The sequence below is a fragment of the Seriola lalandi genome, unplaced genomic scaffold (assembly GCF_002814215.2).
Source record: "Seriola lalandi dorsalis isolate HSWRI2012SDOR001 ecotype SW California unplaced genomic scaffold, Sedor1 jcf7180002054508, whole genome shotgun sequence".
In the NCBI taxonomy this organism is placed as follows: Eukaryota; Metazoa; Chordata; class Actinopteri; order Carangiformes; family Carangidae; genus Seriola; species Seriola lalandi.
Window position 1 is genome coordinate 8,632 of NW_019525061.1, and position 14,115 is coordinate 22,746.

The 14,115-nt window shown below is 43.2% G+C and overlaps 1 protein-coding gene across 1 annotated transcript in view; it reads right to left on the reverse strand.

Annotated features, from left to right (window-relative positions):
* Positions 1–1,075: 1,075 nt before the first annotated feature.
* The window catches only part of cdin1 (CDAN1 interacting nuclease 1), a 55,613-nt gene continuing 42,573 nt past the window's right edge, over positions 1,076–14,115 (reverse strand). The window contains exon 13 of the mRNA XM_087175840.1: positions 1,076–2,618. Within this exon, the coding sequence (XP_087031966.1) occupies positions 2,462–2,618 (157 nt within the window). The 3' untranslated portion in view covers positions 1,076–2,461. The remainder of the gene's footprint in view (positions 2,619–14,115) is intronic.

Here is a 14,115-nt window from a genome sequence, read left to right on the forward strand (position 1 = left end):
GAGAATTTTCCCTCCCTGAGTAAAATAGCTCTGTTTTTGTGTCCAACAGGAGCCATAAACTGATGTCTAAGCATTCCATGGCCAGGCAATAGGGCCGAGTTTAACTGGACACATGGGGACAGTTGTTTTGTACCACATGGAGCAGGGGGGCCTGACAGAGGAAGCCATGGCCGCCTGGCGACCCCGTCGTGACCCACTGGCCTCCTCATGGAGGGATCAAGGCCTAGATGGGAGCCAGTAAGGGTTAGAGTTTTAAGGGTAACAAATCAAGCAACACTTTAGAGGTATTTAACCCCTGCATACCATATCTTTCTAACTGCGTGAGCGGTGCATGACTGTGCAGAACAAACATAGAAAAGCTTATTTTTATTCTGTATGGGGGAGTTTCTCTTTCTCTTCAGCAATAGAAGAGGAGTGGGTTGGGTTTGGGAGTGATTACACTGCAGCGAAGATGAGGAGAGAACATCACTATATTCATATCTTACTGTATTTTCCACCTAAAGCCTGCTGTGATTCATCTCTCTGCAGGACAGTAGGTGAAAGCTGATGGTCAGCTATGAAGTCTGTGTAATATTAGGAAACAAAAACAAATTCTCTCCTTTACTCACTTTAAATACTGGAACAGTTAGAAGGCACAGTGTGTGTAAAATGATTATTATAAAATGCATTATCTGAGGCGATGGCAGGTTCTTCACCCTTTCACTTTCTTTCCTCTTATCGTTTTGTGTGCAATAAAGAAGAGGACAGGACAGGGACCCCCTATAGGCAGTGCATATCTGCCTCTAAAAGCATCACTCAACTTTATGTTCGCTTCTGGTTCCCCTAGCCCGGCTGTGTTTCTTCCATTAGTATCTGCTCATAAAAGGTACTGGGGTTGTAAAGATGTGCAACAGACAACTGCTGGATGGTCACTCACCTTAACATGGAAATCAGGTGTTTCTATGTACCTGCAGGCACTCACATAGCTTAAGCTGTAAATAAAGGAGTTTACATACATAGCTTAAGTTAAAGAAACATATATTGAGGATATAAAGTTTGTGTTGTTCAAATTAATAACAAGAATATATTCAATACATTATATCAAAACTTATTTATTCATAATAAACAAATATACAAAATTGCACTGTACAACAGAAATTTTCTTTTAAATGTTCACCATGTAAAATGTGGGATAGAACACAACCAGCGATCCTACAGTGCAAGAAGGTGATACAGAGACAATTGATTTGAAATTTATTTGACTATAACATTAACTCTTTGGCTCAACAGATGCCTTAATCCCTTGTGTGGAGAACACTGTAACTTCAGGTTACTTGGCTTGCTAGTTGAGGTTAGCAAACATTAGGTAACACAGCTATTCATCAAAGACTGGGCTTATAAATAACTACATGAACTATGATTACAATTAGTCACTTAAGCGACCCATTGATAGACACAAAATTAATCGCCAAGAATTTTGATTTGTGAAGCTTCTCATATGTGACGATTTACTTCTTTTCTTTGACCATTTTTTGTAATGTTTAGCTGGGTGATGAATAAGCAAATCCTTAACTGCAGCACAGACTGTAAAGTATGATCTAAAATATCTGAAATGTTTCCCACATTCAACACCATGCAAACACGCCAAGGAGAACTGTTGGCACATGAGGTTTGCGGGAGCTGTGTTACAAATGCGAAGATTTAATTTACAGCTACTTAATTATAGTTATGTAGGCTAATTCACATAAAATAAGTGGATGCAATGTGTTGATAATAAACGTGTGATGAAATTTAGTTGTGGTGTGAACCCTTGCTTCGATCCTCGATAAATTTTTTCTAATGTGAAGTGAAAAGGGTCAGAGTGAGGCCAGCTTTAATCAGGAATGATCCTGTTCACCCCCCTGGAGAGGCAGTGAGAGGGCACTGAGTGACGCAGGTGAGAGACAGGCGTCTACCCGGACCGCACCTCGCTTATCTGCCTGTGTAACTGAGGAGGAAAGAGTGACAAAGGCCAGGGCTTTGGGTGTGATAAGGAAGGGGCTTATGTCCTGCTTTGGTCGCCGGCTCTCACCCTGGCTGTCCATTGCAAGAGGCCATCCAGGGGCCACGAGCTGACCACAACCAGGAAAGCCTCCAAGAGTGTGTTTTCATACGCAGGTATGAATCTGACCCTGTGCTGTCAGATATACAGAGTGCTGGTGTGTATTTACATGTGGTGGCTTTGGGGCATTGAAAGAGAGGAAGAAAGGGAGAGACAGACAGAGACAGTGGGTCAGGTGGAGTTCAGGGCAGATTTTTTGCCAGTAGTCTCACACTGCAGGAAAACCAAATTGCTTCCGGATCTTGGTATCCACCCCTGTATAGTTCAGTGTTCCTATCCTTTCCGCCTCCTTGCCTTCCTCTTTCTTTCCTTCCATTCATCCTCCTATCTTTACTTATTTGTTTTCTTGCTCCACTTCTCATCTCTTCTCACTCTTTGTCCTTATTGTGGCTCTTGTGGCAGTTGGTCCTGCTGGGCGGCATGGCACAGGGTGACAATGTCTGCAGGGAAGCAGTCTTTGAGCAGGATACCTCTGTCTCTCTGGCAGTCCAGCTCTCCTATGAAACCGTACCAGTAGATCACAAGGCCTGGACCGAACCTGCGGTTCAGAACAAAAGAAACAAAGCCGGTATTTTCTTAGTGCATCAGCGCTGTCATATCAGAGAGTTCTGAGGTAGCTATCAATGAGTTATGCAGGTGCTTTCAAATTCAGATCTGCAAAATGCTTACGGCTGTTGACTTTGGATTTGGAAGGCATAACAAAAAAAACAGGAACAGGTTAGTGAAGAGATAGAAAGATGGAACACCAGTGAGATTGATCTAAGAGTGACAGGGTCACTTAGGTATTTTCCTTTGATCACCATCCAGGAAACTTGTACTGAATCAGACAAAAAAAAATCCGCCAGGGAGATTAAGATCTTTCTGACAGGGTGATACACACTCGATCACATTACAATGGCAGTGAAATAACAATAATCTGTGAAATAACAAAGCTCTGCACCAAGGCCTCCGGATCCTGTCGTCGGAAGCCCTTGGCACAGAGCAGAGCACACAGAGTTCAACACAAAGTCTGAGACTTAAACACACCGCATCTGGTGGTTAATGTTAGCCAGTCCAACAGTGTCCAGCTGTTTCATTCACATTCACTTTGAAAGCCAAAGCAACTTTGCCTCAGTTGGCAAGCATCGCTGTTCCTAAGAGCTATAAATAATGACTTGCCAAGCAACTGAGAAGTCAAGTTCAAACTATATAAATGTAAGGTGTTTTTATTTTTTTTTCCTTTCTTCTATCTTTTGGTCTCTCCCTCTCATCATTTTGCTGCTATCGTGTCTTATAAACACCGTAGCTACTGTACACCTGAGGGTCTGCTGAAAGGTGCAGAAACAATTAAAATGGAGGAGTTCTTTACTGGGAATGTGCAACGTTACTTCACTACTCCTCCTCACAAAGGCAATGAATCATCTTTCAAGCTATTTATTATGCCCCAAAGAGCCACCGGTGGCCCCTCTCTGCCTCATATAGATCATACCTATTCTTTGAACATTAGCTGCCATGCATAAAGACATGTCACAGTTGAACTCTGAATGGAGAGACAAGCAAGACCAGATTCAGGGGGCTGACAGTGCTTTCGGTCCCAGACACTTTATCCTCAGACAGTTAACAATGTTGCTGGGTCTCTGGAGACCTAGACAGGAAGCTAGCCAAAGGGCCACAGAGAGCAGCAGCAGTTCAGCTCCAAGGTAAAGTGCATAAAACCTTGAACCTGTGATCAATCATTTCATATTAAAATACTGACTCAAACACCCTATGGTGTTGTTTTAATAATAATTATGGGACTGTTTAGTCTTTTGTGTGGGTATAATTTATGAGATTATTATAAATACCTAGATGGTTGACCTTACATCCTGGACAAGGTATTTTAACCACATAAATTATAAATGCGAGTGCAAGAATCAACTGTCATGACATCGCCAGCCATATGTATGTATGTATGTACTGTACCGTGTTGACCGGGCCTTGAGGCGGTGCATGTTCTACATATAGTACTTGTGTGGAGACAGACACATGCACGAAAAAATATGTGACTCTACATGCACACACCCCTCCCTCCAAGAGGCCCTTGCAGCAGTACATGCTCCTGCAACCCCATCCCCGCATTCTGCGTTTTACAGTGTGTGATTTACGGTGCTGTATCTATGAACAAACAGGCCAAAGCTAACAGCCCTGGAGAAAGCCCACAGATGCACACTGCAAGTTCACCACAATGTCACACTCATAGCTCAGCCTCTCAGCACTGCACAAAGCTCAAGCCCCCAAACTCTCATCGTTTCCATGGTCCACTGCTGCACATGGCCGCCAACTCTTAATATGGAAATGTTATGGAAACAAAACCTAAACATTTACATTAGATGACTTTAGAAAAGGGGTTATGCGCTTCTTTTTATTCAGCTGCCGTGCTGTATGTGTTTCCTGTGCTCTGGATGGGGAGGTGAGGCAGAGAAGGGGAGAAAAGAGAAAAGAGGCAGCCTTCAATAGATAAGGCAGTGGTGTACGATACATCATGTTCCGGGTCTGTCAGGGGAGGCCGAGCACAAATTGAAACACGCAAAATTATAAACAAAGGGGAGCCATGTCACCAAGGCCTTTCCATATCCTAAAGAAAATAAATGGACTTTGAATCCTACTCAGAATTAATACAAGTCAATACTACAGGGACCTTGAGGTAAAAATCTGAGACTGGGAATAGAAACAATAACACAGAGGGGGAAGGGAACGGTCAGGGGCCAAGACTGGGCCTGATGGCTACGGGATGAGATTCTTAAGAAAAAGTTCCAGGCGGCATCCAGACACTGTAAAAAGCTATTAAAAATATAAAGTGCACAGTATAAAACCTTATGTACTACTATTCAGTCTCTCTGAAGTTTATGTGTAACGCCTGAGGAAGTGAATGGAAGTTTGGTTTGAATTTGTAGGCAAATTGGTGGTTTATTATGTGGGCTGGCTCATCTTAACCTGGAGTGTGCTTATTACACACACCACCTCTAAGTCAGAGTCAGCCATCTTCCAATAAACACCTAACTATGTAACGAGTTGGTGAAATTGTTTGTGAAATGTAGCTAATTTTAGCAAAGGGGGCCGCTTGACGAGCCTGGGCGTGGATTGCGGCTGCCAGCCATGCTTTCGTTAGTGTTAATGAGCGGGTGGTGGTCGCATTTAAAGCAGGTGCCAAGCAGCTTACTACCGCAGCTTAATGAGAGCAAGGCACTCAGGAACAAAAACCCTTGAATGGAGAAGAGGGAGTGTTATTAGTGTCTGCCTGCACAAACACAGCGAGGCGAGACTCACACAGAGCTAAGAGCAGAATGAAATCTCTGCATCTTAAATGAGATGAGAGCGCTAATAAAAGAAAAAAAAAATTAACTGCTAAAGCTGAAGCACACGTTGTAACCTGAAGAGAATGTGGAAATCTGCTTTCTTGACTTTATTTCTCCCCTTTTTCATTTTCTGAGAAGTCTAAGGTTGCTGGAGGTCAGACAGCCCCTCACTCCCAAAAAAAAAAACAAAAAACTAAAAGAACATTTTTACCGAATACACAGATCAAGGTTAATTTGATCTGCCACGTTTGGTGAGAAAAAGCTTTACTAAAACTGGGGGCCCAGCACTTCTGCCAAAACACATTTCACGACATGATGAATTATCAATAAAATCAAGATGAATTTACGCTCGACTTTAAAACACCCTCACTTCATTTTACATACCACACAGGCCCATTTTAAACAAATGCCCCAGCAATGATTTAGACAGCGTAAGCCTCTACCTGAGGGTGAACTCTATGTCTCTGAGGTCTCCCCACAAAGACCTCTTTGTTTTCAGCATCCATACATCAGGTCACAAGGTAGGGCCACTAAAGCACTGCCAAACATTAGCTTTAGTCAGTCGTTTCTCTGCTCCCTGACATGCAGTTATGGAACCAGCTCAACTTCTTTTAAGACAAAAAACAGCGAGAGTGTTCGGGGTGAGATGTATAGAGGAATAAAAGTCCCCGTGTTTGAGACAGAGGAACTGTGTACACAGCAAAAGAAAGACAATGTGTGTATTAGTGACAAATGGCCTGTTCTTTCGAGGTCAGTCTCTGCTACAGGCAGCTGCCTATAGGAGTTTATTTACAGGGTCAGATAATGGTTGTGTGATGTGTTTGTATGTGTGGAGTTTTAGAAGGGGGCAGTGACCCAGGGCCTGCATGCCAGGTGATATGGCCCTTGAGCTGATCATTGGACATCCAGCTTGTGTATTTTAATGGCCATGCAGTATCTGTTCGTCGCAAGTCAGCCGACCTGATGATGAAGACGGTCCTGATAACACAAGCTTCCGTGCACACAAATAGGGTATTTAAAGGCTGACTCTGCCCGGAGGGCTTTCCTCGAACAGGGAGGTAAATAATCCCTCGCGCTACAAGTTATACATCCTACTGTCCATAAATAACGGGAGAAGAATGGACGAGTTAACCTCCCTCAGACGAGTTATTAACATGAGCAGAGCTAAGAATAGAACACCTTTTGTTTTTTCTCTCCACCTCTCCGTTTGTCTTTATGGCCAAAGAAAAGTTCAACTTTGCTCAGGTATGTAAAACACAAACACAAGGCAACCGTAGCACCCAGCTGTACGTCTCCCAAACCTACACAAGCATCATAATTAAGGTAGAATAGAGGGCAATAAAAAATATAACATCTTCCGCCAGGTGTAATTCTTACTGACATTTTTATGTTTTCTACCGATGGGGTATGGAAATGGAACATGACACGGATGTGGTACGTCTCTGTCACTGTTGGAGGCAGAGAGAGTGTTTTATGTGTATGTATTGTATGTTAGGTATTGTGCAGTGTTAGGTTCAACAGAGAGGTGTGGAGGTGTAATGTGTGAGTTTGAAGGCTGTGGGAGGTCAGGTCCAGTCAGGGTGTTGTGAGTCGTATGATAGCAAGAGCTAATTTACGCTCACTGATGCAGGATGCCAACACCACAACAGAGACCAGGGGATTCCAGTGCTTTATTCACAGCTGCTCTAAGCTCTGTGGACATGCCCTCAGCTCTCTGACCCACCACAAAATTAGTCAACTTGATCCACCTTTAGGAATACTCAGATATATTTTATCGTGAGATATACCACCTCCAATATTTGCATGAGCAAGCGCAAGCTGTGCTGGCTGTAACAAAGCTTCCTTAACAAAACCCGTCAAATAGGACCTTGCCATATTGACAAAATCAAATATAATGACTTTTTTAAAATATATATAAAATATATAATTGAATCTTTAATGTAACATGTAATATTTGGGAGGGGACTATTACAGCTTTCGGAAAACACTAGTTTGAAAATAAAAATATCCTGTGTGGATTTGGTAACAAAATTAGTATTTTGTCAACATCACTTACGTACAATTGCCAAATAACTTGCTCTTTATTATAATGCAGCCCTGAGACAAAAAAGACCTGTAGTGATTTATAGTCAATACTGATGTCTAGCCTCCAAACATGATACAGTGCAGTGTTATACCAATATGCTGCCCAGCTCTATAGACATCATTTTCATTACAGGTGTATTTAAGATATGTCAGCTTACTGCATTAAAACAACTGTAGCACACTATGGGCACACACTATGCACACTGAAGAGGGATGAACAAAACGTAGTTACCATACACAACTGTGATGAATGTTAACTTCATGGTACTCATAGCAAAATCTACTGATGATCTACTGTAAGTTGGTTAAAACAAAGTGTAATAACAATTTAAAAATACCAGTAACACCAAGCTTTGCACATAACGTTATTTGACTTTTGCCTTAATAACAGAATCTACCAATTAGTTATTTATTTTCATTATTTTTTTCTTATCCTAACACCTTCCCCCCACAGATTCTGCAGTCTTTATCTCCCACTAACGAATTATCACTTTCTGACCTCTCACCTCAACCACCTACTCACATTAACCTAAATCTTATCACCTTACACACACTCACAATCTGACAGACCCTATATCAATGCTGATTGATAACGTGTCTAACGCATGATTATGTCAATGAGCAAACAAGCTTTAACTTTATTTTTATTTTTTGTTGGCACAATAGTAAGACAGTCCTGCTTCACAGCACCGTTCGGTCCCGGTTAGGATCCGTTTGTACAATATCTTGCTTCCCAAACGCCCTCCGGCCAAAGGGAAAAGTCTCAATCAGTGTTTGGAACTCGTTAGGGACCTTAACTGAGCATGTCACCTACCACATTAGCAACACATATCTGAGGGACAAGTGTGCGCTGTGTGTGTAATGTGTGCTGGTCCCCTCTCAGATCTACAGCGTCATGGTCCAACGCACTTTGACACGCTCTGGTCTGCTTTGGATGTGGACTGAAAACAAACAAAGTGTGGTCTGGTTTCGGTTTTGTCTGTTTAGTGTTCAGAAGTCGGTCCAAACAACACCGAAGACATTGCATACAATCCAACAACATTCCGACGACAGCTCTGTGATGACACCACAACAATCTATGTTAAAGTTATGGAACAACTTGCACCTCAGACAAAACCTTTCTGAGCATCAGTCCTCTCTTACAAATTCAATTACAAAATTCAGACTTGATAATATGAATGTAACGATAAAAATGCTCCGTCTCTGTGTTATTCTCTGGCTGTGTAAGGGGTTAACATTTAAATGGTCAGAGCTCACCTGATCTTTTCTCAGATATCGACTCCCCGTCCTCTGTAATGACCCTCTATATCATGAAAATGGCTTGATCTCTTCAGTTATGACACACTGAGTGGGTATTCATTAACACTTGATGCTGATATTATTAAATTCTATTATGGGAGCGGCTGCAAATGGTGTCTGCTCTGCAAGCACTGTACTGAAATCATGAGTAGGCAATTATGAGTCCGGATGACTGTAAATACATTTTAAATGCACACATTGCTCAGAATTAAGATGACCTTCATTATATCTAATATGGGAAATAAAAATAACAGAAGAAAAATGTCTCTGAGGCTTTCACTGTTTTCAGATGAGGCTTATTAGTCTCCAAAGCCAAACACTGGCCACAGTGCTAATTTGCAGATCTGTCCAGAGAGTCCCTCTGGCCTTTGATGAGTCTCCATGTCTGTAAGTTTTGCTTGGAGACAGGAAGCTCCCCGTGGTGGCAGGCGAGCAGGCTGGGGGCTGGGAGGCTGTGCAGACAAGAGAGGACCACAGCGTCAGGGGGATACATGCTCCTTTAACCTGTTATTGTGAACTCCCAGCAGCCCTGGCCGATAATTGCCACCTGTCTCTGGGGAAACGCAGTCAAACGCAGGCAGAGGGACGGCCATTTTGTGTCTGCTGCTGCTCCTTGCACTGCGTAGCCCTGGTCCTAATCCTGCCCTTAACCCTGGCGGCTAATGTGTTTTCAATTTAGGATGATCCCCCACTACAACCACGGCCCTAATCAACAACAGTTTGTACTGTAACCCTATCTGCCCTCACTAGGGCAGCGTCGGCCTGACTGGGCGCCTGCGAACCTGATGTGTCCAACAGAGGAACAGTGTTGTGTGTGTATATGTATGGATGATATCATGTTTATATGTGAGGTCACATGATGTGTTCCTGATATGTGGCTGTTTGTCTTTCACATATGCAAAACACCCACACGCCTAACGCAACACTCTCACACAAGCAAACCGCACATGATGCTGCATGGACCCATATCTATACCAGTCCTGCTAGATCTTAGTGCTACATTCAACACCATCGATCACAAGATTTTTATTATAGAGACTGGTACATGTCATTGGGATTAGGAAATACACTAAACTGATTTAAGTCATATTTATCAGATAGATTCCAGTTTGTTCATGTTAACAATGACTCCTCCATACATACAATAGTGTTGGAGTTCTACCAGGTTTTGTGCTAGGACCGATACTTTTTACCCTATGTGTGCTTCCTGTAGGCAATATTATCTGGAAGCTCCACATAAATTTCCATTGCTACACAGATGACACCCAGCTGTATTTATCTACAACACCAGATGAAAGTAATCAGGTAGTCAAACTTCAGGCATGTCTTAAAGGCATAAAGGCCCGGGTTAATGTTTTACTTCACACTACTTTACACGATCTAATCATACAGTTACTTTGGATGGCATTATCTTGGCCACTTTAAGTAGCCTAGGGGTAATTTATAACAATGACAAGTCCTTTGCCACACACATTAAATAAATAAAAGTCTGTACAACAGTCCTGTCTCAAAAGGATGGCAAAAAACTAATCCATGCATTTGTTACCTCTACACTGGACTCCCTAAAAATCCCTATTATCAGGATGCCCCAAATAACTGTTAAAAGCCTCCAGTCGATCCAAAAAACTGCAGTACTGTCAAGGACTAGAAACATCATATTTCTCCTGTGTTAGCTTCTCTTGCATTGGCTCCCTGTAAAATCCAGAATAGAAGTCAAAATCCTTCTCCTTATGTATAAAGCCCTTAATGACCAAGCTCTATCCCATCTTAAAGACCTCACAGCACCCCTATTATCCCAATGGAACAGTTTGTTGTCAAAATGCAGGCTTACTTGTGGTTCCTAGAGTTTCCAAGAGTAGAGTGGGAGGCAGAGTTTTCAGCTATCAGGCTCCTCTCCTGTGGAAGCAGCTCACAGTTTGTGTTTTGGGTGGCTGACATCCTCTCTACATTTAAGATTAGGCTGAACACTTTACTTTTTGATAAACTTATAGCTTGGTCTGCCTCAAGTGAGCCCTGAACCATCCCTTAGTTATGCTGCTTTAGGCCAAGGAAACTGGGCAAACTCCCATGAAGCACTGAGCGCTTCTTCCCTCCTCTCCTCCTGTAGTTTGTGCTTTTCCTCTTTGTCCTCATTCTGCAGGTATCCCTGGCTCCACTTATCATTATTATTATTATGACACCTGTCTGACTATTATTATTACCATTATAAAAACCAGTCTGATAGCGCTTGAATACAACAGTATATACAGCTGTTCCTGGTCTCTCTCTCTCTTCTCTCCCCCTTTCTCCTCTCTCCCCTATTTCTCTCCTCTAAATCCAAACAATCCACCCTGAGTCTGGTTCTGTTGGAGGTTTCTTCTTGTTAAAAGGGAGTTTTCCCTCCCCACTGTCACCATGTGCTTGCTCATGGTGGGAACTGTTTGGTTTCTCTCTAAAATAATTTAAGGTCTTGACCTTAGCCTGTAAAGTGCCTTGAGATAATGTGTGTTGAATTGAAAGGTAACTTTACAAACTAAACAGAAACATTTAATGATAAACGGATATAAAGACAATGAAGGCCAGTGCCTTTAAAAAACATTACTGAAGAGAGAAAAAGTAAGAAAATATTCCTGTTACTCGTTTTCAACAAATACCTGATAAAGTTGCTATAGTTAATTCTAAGTGACATTTTTACAAAGTGATGAATGCACTTTGCATATTTTTTATGTCACACCCAACTATCCTTTATTTTGCAAAGGAACTTGCATTTACATTCTGAAAAAGGCAAACGCTCCACTGGCTCCATCTCAGAAATCAATCTAATAACTTCTGCTGCCACTTCGGTGAGTGCTGAATCAAAAGTTAGGCATGGAAAGGCAGGTGTGAATGTTTGTTGTGTAGGGCCTCCTTGCCTCTGCATCCATGAGCAGAACCCTGCCCCAAAATTAGAGTGTGGCCTCTAATGTTTCCCTGGGAGAAAAAGAGGCCTGGCTTTCGTCCAAGTCAGCACCTTTGGAAGTGCAGTCGTGTTACCACCACTAAATCAACATGTCAGCACCCGGCCCAGTGAACTTCTTCACCCAGACTCCGCCGCTTACAGCTACCTCACACACCTAATGAATTGGTGTGAATGCCCATCTGTCTGCTAAAATGAAAAGGGGAAATGAGATATCAAGAGAAAAAGGAAAAAGAAGATTTCTTTTTCAGCTGTTGCATGGAACATTTGAAGTCCACCAATATGATTATCATCACCAGACACAGAAACACTGTATTAGTGCTGTAACTTGAACAAAGAACTGCTGTGACAAACCAGCCAATGCCAGGTTAAGGTATCCTCGCCATCAACCTTGGCCTCTGAGTCCAAAATGGAACTGTCCCAGTTTGGGGGGCGAATTTGGAGACGGACGCGGGCGAAGGGCCACAGAAAGCCGTGTGCTTACTCTGCAGTCTGTTTACATTCCTGAGGGTAATTTTAGCCCCTAGGGGGGAGCAGAGCAGGGGGGCCGACATGTCGTTGGGGCTTGTCAGTGGTCGACGGGCCAGCCGGCGCAGTGGCGGCACCTGGACATGTGGGTGGTACATAAAAACACACACATACATACACACACACACACTCACACACACTCACACAGACCTCCAGCAAAAAGAACCACTGGAACTGTTCTCTGTGTTTGTGCCACTCAATTATTCATTAGGTTTAGTATTTGGAAATATTTAAAGAAGCAGCTTGCATCTTCTGCATGATATCAATGGCTACTTTGTGACTGGACTGAACAACTATACAGAGACAGCAGCAGGCTGAGAGGGTGTAGTGCTGCTAACAGGCCCACCACTGAGCACCATTAGCTTTGGACAACACAGGATATAGCCGGTGTTTTCACTGATGATCTGTGGTGCAAATCTAATTTCATTGTAGTTTTTAAAAATTTGCTATGCAAACAAAACAATAATCCCAGCTCAAGAACCGCTGAGGGCTTCTGTGCGTGTTGGGATTTGCCTTTTTATTACTCCCAGCCCAGAGTGTCCCTTCAAAGGGCAAGAAAGCAAGATGTCCATGAGTATTTGCGGTGTGAGTGCACGTGTAAGAGAGAAGGAGAGAGAAAGAGAGAGAGAGAGACAGAGAGAGAGGGAGGGAGAGAGAGACTCAGAGCTTATCGAAACTAATTAGGCGAGGGATCAGGATGGAAGTTAAATACTGGGCTACATGTAATGAAAGAAGCAGAGTGGGGGACATCTAGGGGTCAGGCCCACACCAAACAGTGGTCCTCAGGCAATCTGGTATTGATTTTCACTCGTTTGGGGATGAAGGTCGACGGGGGGAGGGAGTCATGGAGGGGGAGAGAGAGAGAGAGAGAGAGAGAGAGAGAGAGAGAGAGAGAGAGGGAGAGAGAGAGATGGGGAGAGGCAGTAGGGGAGAGTCTAAGGGTCTCATGAGTTGTCAACTTGACAGTTTAACCCCTTTTGGAGGAGAACAAACAAACAGAGGGATCTCCTGGGCTGACAGCGTTGATCTGTCATAGCAATGACACTGCAAAGCCCCACACAATGCCCACACAGGAGAGGAGAGTGGGGAGGAAAGGGAGGGCGGGTTGATACAGATATGCAGAGGCACATTCCCTAACACTAAGAAAACAGGACTGTGCTGAAGATCCGGCAACCCTGATCTATGAATATCTGCACCTTAAAAAAAATTCAATGATTAGAATACATTTCCATTGAAGCTGTTAGATTTAAGAATGTATATACAGGCTAAATATTGATACATTCATACAGTCTGTGCATGATATTTCTCTTATTGATGATATTCTGTAACTGTAGTAGATGACAGAATGCACATATATACAAAAGAGGGTCAGTTACGTTTTGGTCCATCTCCAACTCGAAAAGTTTGTGTGTGTCTGATAAAGCAGTATGGATCACTGCCCACAACCACACAGAGACACAGACACACAGATGTCAGCGCTCCTCTCTTGTCACTCAAACTTTGAGGGCCGTCACCCCGAGCACCTTCCTTCTCATGTCCTTAAACACTTGAAGACCCCTCTCACTTTTCCCCTCAGACTGCCTCATCGCTTTGTCACATTGCCAAAGGGGACTCCATTAGCCTGGCCATGCACAGAGCCCCCAACTCACACACACACACACACACACACACACACGCACACACGCACACACGCACACACGCACACACGCACACAATCAAACACACACACACACACACACACTCAGAGGGAGGCTGATACGCGCAGCCAAGGCTGTCCACATCAAATTAGAGTGGCCCCTATTGTCCCTATTACGGCCTGGGAACGCTCCATCATGACGGATGCTACGGGGTCCCTCACTTGTCAGGAGTTGTCA